Source organism: Mesoplodon densirostris, chromosome 16 (assembly GCF_025265405.1).
Source record: "Mesoplodon densirostris isolate mMesDen1 chromosome 16, mMesDen1 primary haplotype, whole genome shotgun sequence".
Taxonomy (NCBI): Eukaryota; Metazoa; Chordata; class Mammalia; order Artiodactyla; family Ziphiidae; genus Mesoplodon; species Mesoplodon densirostris.
Window position 1 is genome coordinate 84,720,796 of NC_082676.1, and position 20,138 is coordinate 84,740,933.

General features: G+C 53.6%; 1 protein-coding gene across 10 annotated transcripts in view; it reads left to right on the plus strand.

Moving 5' to 3' along the window:
• The first annotated feature begins 2,319 nt into the window (after positions 1–2,319).
• TNRC18 (trinucleotide repeat containing 18) overlaps positions 2,320–20,138 on the plus strand; it is an 83,476-nt gene continuing 65,657 nt past the window's right edge. For 7 of the 10 annotated variants that reach the window (XM_060120048.1, XM_060120054.1, XM_060120052.1 and 4 more), the window contains exons 1-2: positions 2,320–2,690; positions 4,598–5,031. In XM_060120048.1, coding sequence (XP_059976031.1) covers positions 4,845–5,031 — 187 coding nt within the window. In that variant the 5' untranslated portion in view covers positions 2,320–2,690; positions 4,598–4,844. Of the gene's footprint in view, positions 2,691–3,067; positions 3,320–3,464; positions 4,265–4,597; positions 5,032–20,138 lie in introns of those variants that run through there. The other 3 variants (XM_060120050.1, XM_060120049.1, XM_060120051.1) reach the window with 3 other exon arrangements.

Sequence of the window (20,138 nt, forward strand, 5' to 3'; positions counted from 1 at the left end):
ATTCCAGATCCCGGGCGGGGGATAATGGAATGGAGGTTCAGTGTCTGGGGTCTGAATACTGAGCGATGGGGGCTCGGGAGTGGGAGGGTTTACTAGGAACCCACAGAGGCCTCTGGATAAGACTGGAGGACACTCTGCGCCCACCCGGGCTGCGACCCCACGCACGGCCCCTTCCCCCGTCTTGGCTTTCAGCAGCCTCGTGCAGCTCAACTGCATTTACTTTATTTTCTGCAGTCACCCCCCTCCCCCAAGGCACATAGACACAATACCTCCTTTCTCTAACCCCCCTCTCCTCTCCGTCTTTGCTCTGGCCGTCCCGGGGCTGCACCGGGAGCCTCCCGCCGCCCCGACCGCCACTGAGACCTGCGTGCCCTGCTCCGCCGCTCGTTCCCCTCGGCTCCAGCTATTTTCGTGGCTTTCTTTCCTTCTCACTCCTCCCTCCCACCCCCCCGCAGAGCTCCAGCTTCCAAAAGAGGGCAGCCTAGAAACCAGCGCAGGAGGCTCCAGGAAGGGCAACTTGAAACTGCCCTCAAGAGGCTGAACTTTTTTCTTCAAATTTATACTGGAATTAAATTAGACACCCCCAGTTCGCTCTCCAAGCCTACCCCCCTTCTTTTTCTAAAAGTGGAGAAAAGAAAATAGAACGAATGGGCGCTAACTAGCTCATTTCCCCCCCCTCCAGAAAAGTTGCCTTAAAAATGGATTTAAAAAAAAAAAACAAACGATGCGAAAACGCTGAGTCCGCAGCGCAGGGCGAAAGAGCGGGCTTCTCTAGTTTTAATTAAAATCTAATCACCGCGGTTGCTCTCTGAGGTAGGATCGGCAAGGATTTCTGCCCCTCCAAGCTTCCTTTTGAGGGTACGTAATGCCTAGCCGGGCACGGGTCCCTGCGGGGCTGCGGAGGGTGCGGGCCCCTAGGACTGCCCCTCCGACCGCGTCCGCACTCCTCGTGCCCGCAGCCAAGTAGGTTGCCGCGGGCAGCTCCCGGCTACTCAACCCAGAAAGGATTTTGCTGAAAGCGCAAAATAAAAGTACAAAGTCTGGGGGATTGGGGCTCCCCTCCCCCTCCGGCTGCCGCGGCCAGCCAAGCACTTTTTGGGCTTGGCTGCTGCTTCCTCTGAGCTCAACAGATTTTTTTTTCCCCCGGTCTCGCCCTCCCTGGAGGGGGCACGGCGGATGGAAGGCGAGAGAGGCCCCCAGCCAAGAGGTTTTTAATATTACACTTTAATAGGTTTCAGAAGGCCCCGTGGAGAAATGCTAATAGGCTGAAATGTCAGAATCGAGAGGGAGTCAGTTCGCGCTCAGCCGATCTAATCCTTTTTTCTGCTCTGATTTTTTTGGGGGGGGGGGAGAAAGGGAGGGGAGCGCCCACGCAAAGAGAGCCTTTGGGGAGGGGCGCGGTGCAAAGCGCCGCAGCCCCGGCCGGGGCCGAGCGGGGGGCGCGCCCTGGCCCGCGTTTCTATAGGAACCCCTTTTAGGAGATTAGAGACTCACCCGCTGCCCGCCGCCGCGGCCTCTCCAAAATATTAATCAGTAACCATCTGACACCGCGTTTCAGGGAGGAACCCGCAGACCGGGGCTAGGAAAACCGCCTTCTCGCCTGCCCATCCCACCCAACCGCGCAGTTCGGGGAGGGAATGAATCGCTGCTTTGTTTTAAAGTGGGGTGGGGGGAGGAGAGAAAAAGCAGCCCTTGTCCGTTTTGGCGTCTCCACCGCGCGTTGTAGAAGGCGCGCCCCAGGGGAGGTGGGGAGCTGGGGGCCCCGGCCCGGGGTGCAGCCCGCCGGGCCTCTGGCTCTTCCCGGCTCGCTCGGCTTGTCACCTCCTCCTGCGAGCAGGAAGCTGACAGGCGGCCCATTAAACTGCGCCTTGCAAAGCCCTGGATTGCGGCGACAACCATCTTCCTCTATTTTGATCACTCAGCCCAGACGCTGGGGGAGGGGGGAGGAAAAAGGAGGAGGAGGAAGGGGGGGGTCCGAGCTGGTGGAGGGGGAGGGCTGCCTAGAAACGGCTCGGAAAAATTCTCACCACCAGTTTTGATCATTCAGCCCCACCGAGGGGAGCCTGGAAACTGCTGGAGCCCCTTGGTCCGTAATTGGTTTTATAGGGATGGCTGAGGGCCAAGGTGTTTACATGCGCGTGATTGGCGGCGCGAGCGGCCAATGGGTGGCGACCGGGGGCAGGCCTGGGGGGAGGCGGGCACCCGGGAACAATGCGTGTTTCTTCGCCGGAGAGTGTTCCCCTCCCCCAGCCTCCCCTTTCCCGCCCCCCCGCGGCTTTTTTTTTTTTTTTTTTTTTTTTTTAGATCCAGCGAGAGGAACTTGAAAGGGGGGTTGTGTAATGTACCTTTTCCAATCCCGGGCTGTATATGGAGATTTGGGATTCTTTAAACCGGCGCTACCTGGATTTTATTAAAAAGCGGGGAGCTCGGCGGGAGGAAAGCTGGCTTTTCCGGGGGCTGCGGGAGCCCGGCCGCGGGAGGGCGGAGGAGTTGGCGCGCCGAGCGCTCGGCCCGGGGAGCGGTTTTCTACCAAAAAAAGGAAAGGCGGGCAAAAAGTGTGAGGCGGCTGCGGGTGGCGAAGGGGAGCAGCGGCCGCGGGATGGCGGGCAGCACCGGCGCCTAGCCGCGCCGGGAGCCGGGGCCGCCACCGGAGTCGCCGTCGCCTGGAGCCGGGAGCCCTGCCGCGCCAGGTACGCCGCCGGGCCACCCGCCTGCCCCTGGCCGGGCGCGATGGTCTCCAAACTTCTCCAGATGGCCCCCCACCCCGCCTCCCCCCCTCGGGGTGCGCCGGGGATACCCGCAGCCCTCCAGCTCCCGAGAACAGAATCGGGGGACCAGGGCCGGCGTGGTGGGGTGCCTCGGGAGGGGTGGGGGCAAGTCCCTGCGCCCCGGGCGCCCACCTGAGCCCCCAGCCCTGCTCTAGCCCGCCCAACCGGGCCGAGGGGCGTCGGTTCCCTTCTCGGTTCCCGGCAGGCGGTGGGGGAGCCAGGGACGCCTAGACGTTTTCGATTATAGGCTGTTTTTAATTAAAAGCCGGAATTCAGCCATTTTAACTGCATTTAAGAGGGGGAGAAAAGTAGGGAGAACGCAGCAGAGCCCGCAGATGGCCGAGCCAGCTTCTCTACCAGAGGAAGGGTGTTCCGGGGGGCTTCACCCCGACTTCCCCAAAGTGGGGCGCTGGGGCATGACCCGAAGCGCTGGCTTTTAAAAGAAAGCTACACAAAGAATTTTTTTTTTTTTAAATCACGGAAAGCTCATCGCCTGACATGTATCTTCGGATGTGGCGATCTTAGATTTTTCTAAAGTAAACGCGGATCTGGTAACCAGAGCCTGATGGGAGGCAGCGAGGGAGGGAGGGGGTGTTTGTAACCAAAACCGGGTTAAAATAAGCATCCTTAGCAAAGTTGGGGAGGGAGGCTGGAGGACGCCGGGGGGTTGCGGCTGAGAGGGTCTGCAGCTCCGGGGCCTGGCCGCCGGTCGCGGGGCGCAGGGCGGCCACCCGGGAGCCGTTGGCTTTGGCTTGATCGGTGGCTCTAGGAGCGCCCGGGCCTCTTGGAATCAGGAATCCGAGCTGCTGAGGGCAGACGGAGAGCGAGGGCAGGGTTGGCTTCCAGACTGCCTCCCGCCCCCACGGGAATCGGCAAATCTTTTAAATAAACAGCTTTAAACTGGAACTACAGGGGGATTTGCCCAACGTTGGGGGAGGCGCCCCTTGGTCGGCCCGCGACGCGAAGGTTTTCTTTGTAGGTTATTTTTGGGGTTGGGGGCAAGCTAGGGTAGGAGCGAGAGACCCTTGAGTCCCTCCCTTCCCCTCTGACGCCCCCCAAATTCCCCGCGCCAGGCCACGTCCTCGGGCCGCAGGATTCCCAGGCCAGGGCGTTGGAAAATGAAACCAAAGCTTGTTTTGAAGGATACTTTCCAGTCCTCGGGCGAGAATGCCACGTCTCGGCTCTTCGGGCTTAGGCTCTGCGACTCACAGTGGCCCGAGGCGGGTGGCAAGAGGGGGGCGATGAGTCTCTTTAAAACTAATAAACGCGCTTAGCACCCTCTTTCATGAAAAAACTACTAATTCCGCGGCTCGGGGCGAGCTCAGGGGAACCAAACTCAGAAAAGGGAGACAAGCGCTCCCAAAGGTTAAGTATTAAACTTTCCAGATCAGATAGTTACATAGTGTTTAGGGAGACATTTCGAACTGCTCATGGAAAGGTTTCACTGTTTGAAACCCCGGAGCATGTGACGCCCAGGAATCCAACACACTTCGGAGGTTTGTATTGACGCGCTCGGGGCGCGGCCGAGGGGCCTTCCCCAGTTTCGGGAGCACCCGTGAGCTGCCGAGGCAGAGTCTGGGCTGGGGCGTAGCGCGCCACCGGCCACCTTTTGAGCCGTTGCCCGTGAGCCCGATGCCGCCGAAGGAAGGAGCATGGAATTTAACTTTTTATGGAAAAGGGGCTACTCCCGATTTCATTTCTGGCCACCACATCGGCAGCCCCCGACCCCGAACAGCATAGACGACTTTCTGAACTTGTTTCTTTTTTCCCCTCCTTTTTCTTTTCCCCCCTTCTGTTTCTTCCGCGGCCCGTCTCCTCTCCCCGCCAAGACGCCTTGTGCGCCGCCTCGCGCAGCTCCGCCTGGCCGCCCGGAGGGGCCCCACCACCGGCCGTCTGTGCGCCTCGGGCCGCAGGCCCGCCGCCGAGCGCAAGACCCGCTGGCCGCCGCCGCCATGCACGCCGCGGAGCCCCCGCCGCCCGAGGACTCTGGGACTACGTCGAGGCCGAACTTTTAGGTCCCACTGAACTAGGCCCGCGGGCCGGGTGGGGGGCCTGGCCGCGGCACTCCCGCGGAGGATGGATGGCCGAGACTTCGGGCCCCCGCGGTCTGTGCACGGCCCCCCGCCGCCGCTGCTGTCCAGCCTGGCCATGGACAGTCACCGCGTGGGCGCCGCCACGGCCGGACGCCTGCCCGCTTCAGGCTTGCCTGGCGCGCTGCCGCCCGGGAAGTACATGGCCGGCCTCAACCTCCACCCGCACCCGGGTAAGTGCCTTGCGCGGTGCCCGCCCCCTGTAGTCTCGGGATCCTGGGAGGGAGGGCCGGGGAAAGTGCTAGGTCCGTTCTCCCACCTCCACCGGCGTTCGCAACGGGGGTTCGGCTCCTCCTTCTTCCTCGGCCGGTCCACTGGGTGCCCACGGGTTGCGGGCAGGCTCAGTTCCCGGGCCGGGGAGACCCCTGGGCCCGGGGCAGAGGCCAGTCTGGAGGCCCCGGTGGAGAGGGGCGCGCGACTCAGCTGCCTTCCCCGTTGCGTCGGGCCCTCCTCAGGCGCTCGAGTCTGCCGAAACCGGAGCCACCAGGGGCGATTCCAAACCCCGGTCTCCTGCAACTCGAGCCTGGGCTGGAGTTTTAAAAATCTGGGCGAGAAAAGAATAGATCAACTCCATACCCTTTGAGACATCTGCTCCCAGAGCCGGAATAGTTTTCGTGGCAAATGTTCTTTCAGGCGCTGTGGGCCCGGGTTCGGTCCTTAGCTTCTCGACTCTCGTGCGGGGTCTCCAGCCAGCCCCGGCGCCTGAGGGTGCGGACGGACGAAGACCCCAGCCCTGGGAACGCGGCCTCCGGGGGGCGGGCGGCCGGCGGCCCTTAGGAGACCCCTCATCCCACCCCCCCACCCCCCCGGGAAGGAGGGCAGCAACCCCGGCCCCGGGGACCCGTTTTCCTGCGTGAAGGCAGGGATGCAGATCCTGGGCAGTCGCCATCCCGAAGCTAGGAGAAGGAAGTGGCGCAGGAGCGGATCCGCGAGGCTCGATCGGCGGAGGGAACACCGTGGGTCTGATATGGAAGCGCGGGAGGTGGCGGCCGAGAAGGCCCGGTGGCTTCTGCCATTTCCCGAGAGGGGCTGCCCAGGCTCGGTGGGGACCACACTGGAGAGGGAGAAGCTTGCCCCACGCGGGCCTCGGCCGCTCCAGTCCGGCGGGGTGGGAAGGGAGACGCGGGGACCTACAGATTTGCCTTCGGCCGCCGCAGAAAACCCGATTCCTCCTCCCCCGGCTGCCTCCAGCTTTGTGCCTGGCGTCCCACGCTTCAGCTTTTAAAAAATCCACCTCGGGCTTCCCTGGTGGCGCAGTGGTTGAGTGTCCGCCTGCCGATGCAGGGGACACGGGTTCGTGCCCCGGTCCGGGAAGATCCCACATGCCGCGGAGCGGCTGGGCCCTTGAGTCATGGCCGCTGAGCCTGCGCGTCCGGAGCCTGTACTCCGCAACGGGAGAGGCCACAACAGTGAGAGGCCCGCGTACCGCAAAAAAAAAAAAAATCCACCTCTCCCACAACAAAGCGTAGTGTAGGATTTCTGTGATTTCTCGGGGAGCTCCCGACGCTCCCTTGGCCTTGGGGTCTTAGAGGGGACACCTCTGGGCCGCAGCAGCCGCCTTGGCCCTGCCGCACCGACCCAGCCCGCTCGGCAGCACTCGCTGTTTTTGCCCCTCTCTTTGATTTTTCTCTTGGAACTTTTCAGGAACCAGAGTCCCAGGGCTCGGCAGGACAAAGGGCCTTTGTGAGGCGCCAGGCGGGGGAGGGGCACGCACGGGGGGCAGGGGGGGCCGGGAGCGCGAAGATCCCCGCCTGCCGGGGGGGTGGTGCCGAGGACCGGGTCGTGGCCTTGGGGTGCGCGTGTCCCCCAGGAGCTCTGCCCGGCCGGCCACGCTGAGGGCTAGGGTTTTCTCCCAAGTGGTGCGCTTCCGGTGAGGGAGGGGTGCCGGAGACCCTAGAGGAAGGGCTGGGGGGCGGCCCTGGGGTACAAAGGGCCGCTCAGGCTGTTCCCTTTTGCGCGCGCCCAGAGGCCGCGGTAATTTTTGTGTTTGCGCTGTTAAGGTCGCTTGGCTTGGCCCGGCCCGGAGAGGTGCAGGGTTCTGTGGCCTAGAAGTGAGACCCCAGTCATTCCGGCCGGCAGGGCCTTCACTCGCCTTCCGAGAGTCTGGGAGAGGGCGCCGCGCACTCCCGGTCTCCAATCTGGCTGGGGCCTGGCAGCGGCCAAGTGTTCTAATGAGAAGCAGCCGGGAAAACAGCCACCACTCAAGGAAGCCAGGGCCGCGCCGAGCCCAACCGCAGCAACCAGGCCACCTAATACCCATTAGGTGGATGGGGAGGCTGAGGCACGGGGGGAAGGGACTCAGTGGAGGGGCAGGCGGGACGAGGAAGTCCAGCGGGAGGTGGCCGCAGAGGCCCGTGCCGGCCTTTTGAGTTAGGACCTGCCTGAGTTCTGCGTGCTCGGCGGCTGAGGTCATGGAGGAATGAGCAGCCGGGCGCGGGAAGCGCCGCCACTCAGGCCGGTGCTCGCTCACCCAGCAGGGAAGGGTGGGGGGTTGACGCTGCCTCTTGCTCCCCGCCGGTCGAGTGGCCGCACTGAGACCTAGGGACCCCCAGACCTTGGGCCAACGCCCAGACCAAGCCCGGTGCTAATCCCATTAGCCAGGCGGTGGGGAACTACTCCCCGTTCACTGCTTGGGGCGGGGCAGGATTACAAATTTCTCAACCCAGCACCCGTCCCCGCCTTTCTTGCGGGGTGCAGGTGCTAAATTTTCCGCTTCCAATGCGCATCACCTTCTTGGCTGTCAGCTCCCTAAGTCTTGCCAACGTTATCAGCCGCATCTTTATTTGTTTATGCTTGTACTGGGAAGCCTGGAGAAACTGAGCTATTTGCCTCAGGTCACACAGCTGGAGAGGCCAGTTACCTCTGCACTCCAGCGTGGGCGGGAACTCCGGGTGAATCCAGCTTTCCAAGGCAGAGGGAGCTGCCCCGGGAGGGCTCACAGCTGGAAGGGACCCTGGCTGGGACCCTATTCAAGCAGGTATTGACAGGGGGGTTGGGAGACCGCTTTCTGCATCGTGGATCTGGGTGGAGAGTGATGGTTCCTTCCTCTGCAGAAGAGGAGGTGAAATCAAGAATAAATGGGGTTTGGGATAGAGGATCCCGGTTAGCTTTCCAGTAGTCTTGAGTATTGATAGGTATGTGAGCCCTAAAATGTTCACAGCAGTCGGTGAAATGGGCAAGTAAGTGACCAACACCTGGTCGACCTCTTCTGTTCTGGGGTTGGGTCCTCTCCATCGCAATTAAAGAGCTATTAGCAGGATTTTGTGCTTGGATGTTTATTCTCCCCGACCCCACACCCTGGGCTGGCTCCTGGAGGATATGTGAATGGGGGGTGGGAACCCAGGGTCAGAATGGGGAGGCCCTGCACTTTGGACCGGCCAGCGGACAAGAGCGGGCTGTGGGCCTTCTCCAGGGTCTGATCAGCTGTCTCTGGAATCCAGTCAGCCTACTGAGACTGATTTAAGAAGATGAATCAGTGGGACTGGCTGGTGGAGTGATGTGATCCCCAAGATAAGGGAGATTTGCTGGGTGCATCCTTGTCTGGGCAGAGGCATAGGGGAGGCCTGGGGAACGTTCTAGAATCTGGAAGGGCCTCCACAGCCCCCTGGCTCTCTGAGCCTCCTGGTTCTTTAGCTCTCAGCCTCAGCGCTGTCTTCTTTCCTCACTTGTTCATTTACTCAGCAAAGGATTTCCAAGTGCCTCCTGTGTGCCAGGCACTGCTCTGGCCCTGGGAATCTGCGGCGACCAAACACAGAAATCTTTGCCGTCATTGGAGCTCCCATCTTAGCGTGTGGGGGCCGGGCAGTAAACATAAGTCAGCGAAGGAAGTCATTTTAAAGAGAGAGACTGTGAAGGAAAGAAAATACCGAGGGACTTTTTTGGCAGGAGTGGTGAGGGGCTGTGAGCCCTGAGAATGGCCGGAGCTGGGGGGGGGGGGAGTGTGGGACCCTGCAGGTCCCTGAAGGCCAGTAATGAGGTCTTGGAATTTCAAACTCTGAGGAATGAGAAGGCAGGGTTTTAAATGGAGGGAGTGACTCAAATTGAGGGACATTTTACAGAACTAGTCTGGACTCTTAAAAAATGCCAATGGCATGCAAGACGAAGGCTGAGAACTGTTCCTGGTTGAAGGAGACGAAAAAACTAACAGCAAAAGGCCATATATAGCCCTCGATTGGATCGTGGATCAGGGAAGAAATTGCTCTAAAGAACATCACTGGGGCAATTGACAGAATTGGAATATGCACTGTTGATTAGCCGATAGCATCAAGTGAATATCAGGTTTCACGAAGTTGATCACTGTAAAGTGATTATGTAAAGCAAGAACCCTGAAATGTTTAGAGGCAGGGGACTTGATGAATGCAGGTACTCTCAGGAATGGCTCAGGAAAAGAAAAAAACAATATCTACAATTTTTAGACGTGGGAGACAACGATAAATCTCAAATGACTTCAAATAAATCAACTTCTCACCCTTTCACACGTAGGGTGAGAAAGTTCACAATTGCAGAACCTGGGGAAGGTCATATGGCAGTTGGACTATTTGCTAGTTGTACTATTTCAGACTTTGAGTTTGAAATGATTTCCAAATGGCCATTTAACAAAATTAATCTGGATGGCTGGAGATCAGTAGACAGGAGAGAAGAGGGAACTTGTCCGTGGCGAGGAGGCTGTCAGGGGGGTGATAGTGACCAGGGAGGGAGGCTGGAGGTGGCCAGGGTTTCGTGTCTTGTGGAGGTGGGGCTGCTGAGATTGATGCGGAGGGGCAGACGAGGAGGACAACAAATGGAATTTTGGTCAGTGCTCCTTCTGGAGGAACGGGGAGGAACAGGTTTGAGGAGTTGGTGGTGACGGAGCATTCTTGATTTGGATGTGGCCAGGTCAGGGTGCTCTTGGCTCCTGGCATGGACCAGTCTGCAGTCTGATCTCACGTAACTGCCACCTGGTCACTTCGAGCCCTGTCTTTGGTTGTGTGGGGTCCTGTCTTTCACCCAGAATCCACCCCCATCATGAACCTCACCTGTCCTTTTTACTTCCCAGCCCAGCTTTTGAGGGCACCTATGGGAGCTGCTCAGGACAGGTCTTGGGCCTCCCCAGGAGCAAGTTGGACCCCTGGCCAGTGGCCAGTCTTGGCCCCCAGGGCTAGGGTCCTTGCCACACCAGCCGCCCGTAGAGGCCTGGCATCTGACTTTGGAGGAAGTCAAGGCCATTTGATCGGAATCACAGAAACAAACCATCTTTGCAGGCTGTGAATGCATTCACCATCTGCATCCCAGGTTCTTTTATGAGCTAATGAAAGTGATGGACCCTCAGCCCAGAATAAAAAACCTGCTTCACACACTCTCAGTAATAATTTTGCATGTTCTGGGCCTTATGCACCAGCTTAGGTTCATCTTGAAATCTCCAGATAACTGCTGGGGGCAGGAGGGCCTTGGGGCTGAGGTCGGATTTCTGGAGTTTAGATCTTGCTCCTCCACTTACTGGGTGATGACTCTAAGCCTAGATTTTCTTATCTATGAAATGGGTCCATTAATGGTACTGAAGTGCCTGGCATACGAATAGCCCTGTGCAAAAGTTACAGTAAAAGTGATTGCCGTAATTAAAATTGTCCTTAACCGGTGACTCACGAATCCCTGGCTCTAGTCTGGTCCTCTCTGAGGACCTCTGAAATTGTGTACGTAGCCCCTTTGTATGGTCCACAGGCTCCTTAGACTCCAGGGTGCCAACTGGAACCCATTATTTTTATCATTCTCCTTTTTTGGTGTAATGGATACTCTGTAAAATGCTTCAATCTTGAGTGGTTAGTACTTGAAGTTTTACAAAATGAACACACTGATGTCACCACCAGCCAGCTCAGGATCAGGACATTTCCCGCATCCAGAAGGTTCCCTCTGCTCTCTCCTGGTCACTATCCACCCCACACCCAACTCCATTCTTATTTCTGTTACCTTAGATTAGTTTTTCCTGTGTTTGAACTTTCTGTAAATGGAATCATGCAGCAGGTCCCTTTTGATTTTTAGCTGTTTTCACTCACACCAGTGTGTAAGATTCATCCGTATCTGAGGTGTGAAGCAGTAAGTGATTTCTGGTTGCTGTATAGTATTCCACTTCGTAAATACAGTGCAATTCACATCACTCTTGTCTGTTGATGGACATTTAGGTTGTTTCCAGTGTTTGCTATGAATAGTGCTGCTATGATCATGCCCTTTTGGTGCGTATAGGTACACATTTCTTCGGCTGTGTATATAGTATCTAGGACTGGAATTGGTGGGTCACAGAGTATGTGTAGATTCAGCTTTTGTAGCTGTGAGCTTTCCAATGGTTGCACCATTGTGCAATCCGTTCCCTGTCTTCCCAGCACGTGATATTGTCGGTTTCCTTAAATTCTATTCATTCTGGTGAGTAAGTCGTAGTACCTAATTGAGCGTGCATCCCCCCCACCCCCACCCGCTCCACACCGAGCGGCATACAGGATCTTAGTTCCCCAACCAGGGATTGAACCCGTGCCCCCTGCACTGGAAGCTCAGATTCTTAACCACTGGACTGCCAGGGAAGTCCCTGTGCCTGCATCTTAAACACTTTTTTTCCCTCATTTTTTAAAGCTTTATTGAGGAATACTTTGCATCCTGTAAAATTCACCTAGTGAAAGTATACACTTCTGTTTTATGTGGAGTATAAACTTTAAAGTTAGGTGTCGTTTAAAAAGTCAGATGGTGTTAGAAGGATTATAAAGAGAACCAGCAATCCCTTGCCTCCTGTCTCCCCATTCCTGATGCCCCCTTTAAATTCTCTTGGCTGTTTTTCTTTTCTGGCCTTTTCATCCATATTTTTCTGTAATCCCCTGCTTCTACTGCTAGTTTTTTTTTTTTTTTTTTTCGGTATGCGGGCCTCTCACTGTTGGGGCCTCTCCCGTTGCGGAGCACAGGCTCCGGACACGCAGGCTCAGCGGCCATGACTCACGGGCCCAGCCGCTCCGCGGCATGTGGGATCTTCCCGGACCGGGGCACGAACCCGTGTCCCCTGCATCAGCAGGCGGACGTTCAACCACTGCGCCATCAGGGAAGCCCGCTAGTTATGCTTTAGATTTTGAGATTCTTTATTGATTTCTATAGAAGATGAGGATTTTGCATAGACTGTCCAAGTCTCTATCCTGACTCTCCCACTTATTAGTGTGAGACCGTAGGCAAGTTTCTTTACCTCTGCTACCTTGGTTTTCTCATCTGTAAAATGGGGATAATAATAGTATCTACTTCATGAGATTGTTATGAGGATTAAATCATTAATACATGTAAAGCATTTAGAACAGTATCTGGAAAATAATAAGCACTTAGTAAATGTTGATTGTCGTCATTGACTCATGCCATCCCCCACCCCCATTCCTCCTTCCTCTCTCCTCCCAATATTTGTGAAATACAGTTTTGTTTTGTTGTTGTTTTTGTTTTGTTTTTTGTTTTGGCTGTGCCACGCAGCCTGTGGGATCCTAGTTCCCCCACCAGGGATTGAACCTGGGCCCTCCTGGACCCTTGGCAGTGAAAGCACAGAGTCCCAGCCACTGGACCGCCAGGGAATTCCTGAAACACAATTTTGTTTAAATCAGTTTTATTATTATGGCTTTGGATTTGTAAATGTTTGTATTTGAGCCAAGTGATATAATAAAATTCATTTCTTTATTTCCTTGAGTTATTAATTGCCTCTTTTTCCCCCGCATTTGCAGGAATTTCTTAGAATCTCTGTCTTCTCATATCTTGGTATAGTTTTCATTTGGTTAGATTTGTTGGATCTTTCTTTTCTTGGAGATTTCCTTCCTGCCGTTTTTCTTCTTCCTGCTCTAGTCTGGTTTGTCTGGTGCCTGGGCCTGTTCAGACTCACTGTCCCTCTGTGCTGTGTTGCATCTCCTGTTTCCTGATTCTCATTCCTTCCTCTTTCCTGCTTTCCTTGTTTTGGTGGAGCATATCTTGCAGTAGCATTCTGTGAAAGGATACACAGAAGGCAATTGTTTTTGAGGCCTAGTATACCTGAAAATGCCTTTATTCTACCTTCACGCTTGACGGGCATCTTGGAAATAATTTGACGGAACTGCAACATCACCTTCTAAATTCCAGTGCAGCTTTTGAGGGTGTGATGTTATTTTGATTCTTGATCTTTGTACGTGAACTTTTTGTCTTCCCTTTTACAAACGCCTAAAATCTTCGAGAACCACGTAATAGTTATAGAGCATTGGCTCTGAAATTCTTACACATGCTCTTCCACTTGCCACATGGCCTTGGACATGTTACCTAACTCTGTAAGCTTCAGTTTTTTCTTTTGTAAAACGAGTAATAGTGCTTACCTTTTACATTTTAAATGAAGACTTTTGGAATTACTGTTAATTTTATTGGTATTTTATGATTTGCTTCTCATCATTTTTGCTATTCTTTCTAGTGCCTCTATTAGATAGTGGATCTCCTAGAACGAACACCTACTTCTACTTTCTTTGCTATTTTCTTTTTTTTTTTTTTTCTTTTTGCGGTATGTGGGCCTCTCACTGTTGTGGCCTCTCCCGTTGCGGAGCACAGGCTCCGGATGCGCAGGCCCAGCGGCCATGGCTCACGGGCCCAGCCGCTCCGCGGCACGTGGGATCCTCCCAGACCGGGGCACGAACCCGTATCCCCTGCATCGGCAGGCGGACTCTTAACCACTTGCGCCACCAGGGAGGCCCTTTCTTTGCTATTTTCCATCTCTTTGTTTCTTCTGCTTTCTAGATGGTCTCAATTGTGTCTTCTAACTGTGCAGTTTGATTTTTTAATTAAGTTGTCATATTTTTAATATCTAGGAGCTCTGTCTTATAATCTGGATGCTCCTTTTTTAAAAAAATATCTGTTTATTATTTTTTTTGGCTGCGTTGGGTCTTTGTTGCTGCCCATGGGCTTTGTGGGCTTTCTCTAGTTGTGGCGAGGGGGGCTACTCTTTGTTGCGGTACGCAGGCTTCTCATTGCAGTGGCTTCTCTTGTTGCAGAGCATGGGCTCTAGGCGCGCGGACTTCAGTAGTTGTGGTGCATGGGCTTTATTGCACCGTGGCATGTGGGATCTTCCCAGACTAGGACCAGGGATTGAACCTGTGTTCCCTGCATTGGCAGGCGGATTATTACCCACTGTGCCACTAGGAAAGTCCTTTTATTTTTTCAATCGCATCCTGTTCTTGTTTCATGGATACATTAGTTCTCATCACTTGCAGGATATTATATTTTTTTCTGGAGTTTTCTTCTCTCAGGCATGGTCTCTGTTCCTCTGGGTCTTTTTTGTTCATTTGTCTTTCACGTTGGAGACTCTGCAGGTGTCTGGTGGCTGGTTCTCTGGTGTCTCTTCATATTTAAGAAAGAGGCGCTAACAAGCTGATGGGACTGGGATCCAAGGCGGGGACTTGTTGACCATTGTGGAAGTTTCTGACAGTGTCTGTAGGTCTTCCTTTCTGTCTTCCTCAGTCTCCCAGGCTGGAGTCCTGTTAACAGCCTCCAGGGAGTTTAAACTTGGCCGCCCCTCTTCCAAGAGCTGAGTGTACCTTTTAAGGATGAGCATTTGTACTCAGATCCCATTTTCACTTTGGTCCCCACACCAGCCGTGAGAATCCAGCCCAAGACCCTCAAGGGTTCCATTCATGCGCAGTAATGTTTCCTTTTAAAACCATGTTACTGCTGTTTTTGTGGGTGTTCTGGCATCTGGGGAAGGATTTTTTTCTTTTTTTTCTTTTTTTGGCATGCGGGGTCTTAGTTCCCCAACCAGGGATCGAACCGGTGTCCCCTGCAGTGGATGCGTGGAGTCTAAACCACTGGACCGCCAGGGAAGTCCTCTGGGAAAGGATTTGTCATACTAGATCTCAGTGCCCTGGGATTCGGCCGCCTCTCCTCCCCTGGCCCGTGTGCTGGAGAGACCTGGTTCCTCTCTGTCTTTGCCTTCCCCACTAGGACTCTGCCCTGTTTTTGGCCCATAGTTCCTAGAAGGCCCTCCCTGCATCCCTACCTCTACTTCCTCTAGGCCAGGACCTCCTTTAGGGGGAAGAGAAATCAATGGGGAAATCCTCTGTAATTGCTTTAGAATTGAGAAAGCCTGGAGCCCTGGGGCGAGGCTGGGGTGGATGCATTTGCATATCATTGGCAAGGCTGAGGCCTTGACCACTCTGGGCTGCCTTGGGATCCCCTTTAGATCCCCTTTATTTAGATTTGAGCACCTACTTTGTGGGCTGGGTGTCTGGTGGGAGCGAGGCAAAGTCCTAGCCTACAGGGGGCCCAGATTCTGGGCTGGGGGAGGGGCTGGAGTTAAACCCAGATTGCCCTTCTCTTGCTGTGACCTCTGCTGTGGAGGAGCTGGGATGTCTGGGCGGCTAAAAGGTGCCTGCTGGGATCCGACCGTCTGGGGGTGAGGGCTGGCTCCAGCGGGAGGGGAGGGAGGCTGGAGGTAACACTTAGCCTGGATGAGGGAGCTGGAGGAATAAAGCCCCTCCGGCCAGCCCTCTGGCCCAGCTGGACCCCTCCCCTCCTGGGTGGGCGGGGCAGGTCAATCTAGCCTGTGGCTTCTGAGCCTCTGCTTAGCTCAGGGGAAGAACCTCTGCAGCTCAAGATTCTCAGCCACGTGTACTGCATGGATGGGAGCTTGGGGACGTTTTCAGTGGCCACAGGTCCTGTGGCCCAGTCACAGCACCAAGAATGTGCAAGGTAAGCCCCCCACCCTCTAGCTTTGTCCCTCAGCCTTGCTGGTCTGTCTTGTGTCACCTTCCTCGGGGGGAGGGGAGTACCATGAAGCGGAGGACACAGGCACGGCCGCGGTCACAGTTTCTTTCCTTTCTTGTCTGCCCTTCATTTTACTTTATTTTTAAAGGTGAGAGCTTTATTATTTTATTTTATTGTTATTTTTGTTGGCCACACCATGCAGCTTGCGGGATCTCAGTTGCCCCACCAGGGACTGAACCTGGGTCACGCCAGTGAAAGCCCGGAATCCTAACCAGTAGACCACCAGGGAACTCCCGATTTTACTTTAGAGGAAAGTAAGGCTCAGAGAGGTTGTGTCACCTCCCCAAGGTCACACAGCCAGGAAGTGTGGGATCTAGGGGCCAGACCTGAGCTCCCTGGCGAGAAAGCCAGGGGCTGGGGAGAGATGGGGTATGAATGAGAATTTTTCTTTCTCTTTCCCTTTTCCTTTCTGGGCTCATTTTAACTTATTTACTTGTTTTTGTTTTTGCAAATTTTGTCCGTGTGAGAGTTCCATGAAAATTACTCATGCTTGTGTTGAGATTGGCCTCCCTCTGCGCTCAGTTTTTTAAAGGATATTTTTTATTGGGGCTTAAAGGACACACAGAAATAAGCAGAGATCATAAACGTACAGTTTGGTTATTTTTTTCACAAACGCAATCAACCAGGTTAAGAAGGAAACCCAGGTGCCCTGTTCTGTCACCTTGTCCCAAGGTGACCCCTATCCTGGCTTAAACCACTTGCTCTGAATTGTCTGTTGGTGCCCTTCATGTTTGTGGAAGCATATAGTGTGTTCTCTTGGGTGTGAGGTTGTGAGATTTATCCTGCCCTGGTTGCTGTAGTGCCTTCTCCTTGCTGAAGGGGTTGCCGCCTGTGAGAATGTAAGAATTTGTTTATCCAGCTCTTGTTGGACATTTGGGTTATTTTCCAGTTTTGGCGATTACTGGTGAGAAGATCTTTGAATTTCAATTTGCGATCTTTCTACACAGACCTGCGAGGGCATTACTGGGTCAGAAAGGTTTCTAGATTCTGCCAAACTCTTTGGGAATGGTTGTACTAATTTATGCTCCCTCTGGCCGTGTATTAATATTGTCCATTTTTCCTTTTTGACACGTTAACCCTTCTGGTGGGTGTGCAGAAGTTTTCATTCACATTTCCTCCATGGTTTATGAGGCTGAGTACCTTGTCATGGATTTACTGGACACTTGGACGTCCTTTTTGCTACTCTCCTGTCGAATCTTGCCCGTTTTTACATTGTGGTGTCTGCCTTTTGCTTGTTGATTCTCAGGCGTTCTTTATATATTTTGGGTACAAGCCCTTCAGTGGGGCACAGATCTTTTTCCATGAGGTGGCTCACATTTTCATTCTCCTAATGATGTCATGTGATGAATAGACATTCCTAATTTTCATGTACTTCAGTATATCAGTCTTATTTTTATGGTCAGTGCTTTTTAATGTGGTCTTTAAGAAAGCTTTGGCTGCCCTTGGGTCGCGAAGGAATTTTCCAGTGTTTTCTTCTAGAAGCTTTTGCCTTTCCAGTGTTTTCTTCTATAATCTTTTGCCTTTTGCCTTTCTGCAGTGCACCTGGAAGGGATTTTTATGTATGGTGTGAAGTAGGGGGTCAAGATTCATGGCTTTTCCCATATGGGTGTCCAGGCGGACCAGCAGTGTTGAAAAGACCATCCTTTTTCTACCCTGTGCAGTGGTGGGCCTGTTTCTGAACCGTCCTGTCCCCATAGGCCTTTTCATGTACCCATGTGCCGATATCACACCAGCTGCATTATTGGTATTTGATAGCCTAAGTCTTCCTACGTTATTCTTCATCTTGAAGGTTGCCCTGGCTAGTCTTGATTTTCTGTGTTTCTATATAACTTTTTCTTTTAACTAGTACGATACATGTAAGTTTGCCATTGTAACCATTTTTACATGTACGGTTCAGTGGCATAACGTACATTCACATTATCAGTCAAGTCGCCACCATTAACAGTCACCACCATCATCTCCAGAACATTTCCATCCTCCGAACTGAAACTCTGTCCCCATGAAGCACTAACCTCCATCCCCCTCCCCCAGCCCCCCACCCTCTACTTCCTGTCTCTATGAATCTGGCTCCTCCAGGGACCTCCTAGAAGTGCCATCATAACAATATTTGACCTGTGTCTGGCTTATTTTGCTTAGCATCCTGTCTTCAAGGTTCATCCATGTTGGGTCAGGGGTCAGAATGTCCTTTCTTTTTAGGGCTGAATGATATTTCTTAGTATAAAGATAGACCACGTTTTGTTTATCCAATGGACCCTTGGGTTGCTTCCATCTTTCGCTGTTGTGAATGGGAATAACGCTGCTATGAACATGGGTGTGCAAAAATCTCTTCCATTTTTCACCCGACTTTCAATTCCTATGTAACTTTTAGAGACAGTTTGTCAATTTTCACAGCCCCTCCCCCTCCCCCAACCTTTGCCCCTACTGGGGTTTGGATTGGGATTGCATTAAATCTCTCGATCAATTTGGCTGCAGCGAGCATCCTAATAAGTACATCTTTGCCCACAAAGGTGATTTCCTTGAGGGGGACCCCCAGAAGTGGGTCTGGGCTTTGCTAGCCTGCTGATTTGCTTTCCAAAAGCTGGGGATGGGTTGGCCCTGTCCTCACCCTCCCTCTGCTGCTCCACACGCCACCCCCCCACAATCAAACTAAAAATATGCTGATTTGATAGATGAAAATGATGTCGTCCTGTTTCGATACTTGTTTGCGATACTAACATTTTCCTGAATTCGGCTACTATTTACTATTCTTCATTTGTGAATTGCTTGGGATTCTTATTGAACGATAAGGCTCTTTCTTTATGAGATAGGGCATTAACCCCTGCTCTGGCTTAGATATTACAGAAATCTTGGGATGAATGGGAGTCTGAAGGTCATTTTTTTTTTCTTTTTTTTTTTTTTTTTTGCGGTATGCAGGCCTCTCACTGTTGTGGCCTCTCCCGTTGCGGAGCACAGGCTCTGGACGCGCAGGCTCAGCGGCCATGGCTCATGGGCCCAGCCGCTCCGCGGCATGTGGGATCCTCCAGGACCGGGGCACGAACCCGTGTCCCCTGCATCGGCAGGCGGACTCTCAACCACTGCGCCACCAGGGAAGCCCGGAAGGTCATTTTATCCAGAGGGTCCTCGGACTATTTTCAGCGGCTGTCATAGAAACGGCTAAGTCACATGTCTGTGCTCTGGGCTAGAATGGGCTCTTTTTTTGGGTGATAACCCTGAGCTGATCATGCTGATGAGATGCTCTGATAGCCTTTGGTGACATCTTAAGGGATGCAGTTCCTTTGCGAGGCCAAAACGTTTTAAAATAGGAAGGGAGGGGACACGGGTTCGTGCCCCGGTCCCGGAGGATCCCACATGTTGTGGAACGGCTGGGCCCGTGAGCCATGGCCGCTGAGCCTGCGTGTCCGGAGCCTGTGCTCCGCAACGGGAGAGGCCACAACAGTGAGAGGCCCGCGTACCGCAAAAGAAAAAAAAAAGGGAAGGGAAAACACATTTGCTTCTTGTTTGGTTGTGGAGGGGATCTTTGGGAGTGAAGAGATGAAAACAGGGTCTCGAGTCCGGGTGCTGTGGCTGAGTGGAAAAGTGTAGATTTTGGAGTCAGAGCCTCAGTTTCCTCATCTGTAAAAGGGACAAGAATCTCTCCCTCCCAGAGTTGATGGTGGGGGTGGGTAGTTTGGGGGGAGGGTGGCATGGGGGTGGTTGGATTAGAGACAGCATGAAGTGAAGCCTTGAAGCCCTACGCTGGCTGTGAAGTAGGGCCCAGGAAAGGCTCCTCTTTGTCCTTCATCCAGTTCTAACTGATCATGACCTTGCCCATCCCTCCCACCCATAAATATTAATCGAGCACCTACTGTGTACAGTGTAGGTACACAGGGGGGCACTGGGGATGGTGTAAGCCTACACTGGAAGGCAGGGGTCTGCAAACTGCCTCCGAATCTGGCCCATCTCCTGTCTTTTGTAAATAAAGTTTCACTGGGACAAAGCCCAGTAGTTTTAAGTATTGTCAGGCAGGCAGAATAAGCCTGCAAGGCCTCAAGTAGTTATTATCTGGCCCTTTCAAGAGAAAGCTTGCCTCCTCCTGTTCCAGTGGGTGGAGAGGGACAATAAGTAAGGAACTACAATAAAGAAGGAGCTAATGTGTATATGGTCTGATAAGTGGTGATAAGCACGGTGGAAAAAATAAGTCAGGAAAGAGGTGGGGGTGGGGCAGGTTGCAGTGACTGGCAGGAAGGCCACATATTCGTCCCCTGTCACCTGGGCTGCAAGAGAAGGGAGTGAGGTACATACAGATAACTTGCAGTATCTGGAGGGAGGAGTGGATTCCAGGCTGAGGTGCAAAGGCCCTGGGGTGCAGCCGGTGGGGCTGTGCTGTCCCATATTCCCGCCCAAGCCTGTGATAAAGTCCTATGAGTCCTTCATTGTTTACCAGACCTTTGTACCCACCATGATCTCATCCAAGTCCCCCTCCCCGCTCCCACCAGTGAGGACTTCAGGTACCTATTATATAGGCAGTTTCTAGAAGGAGCCC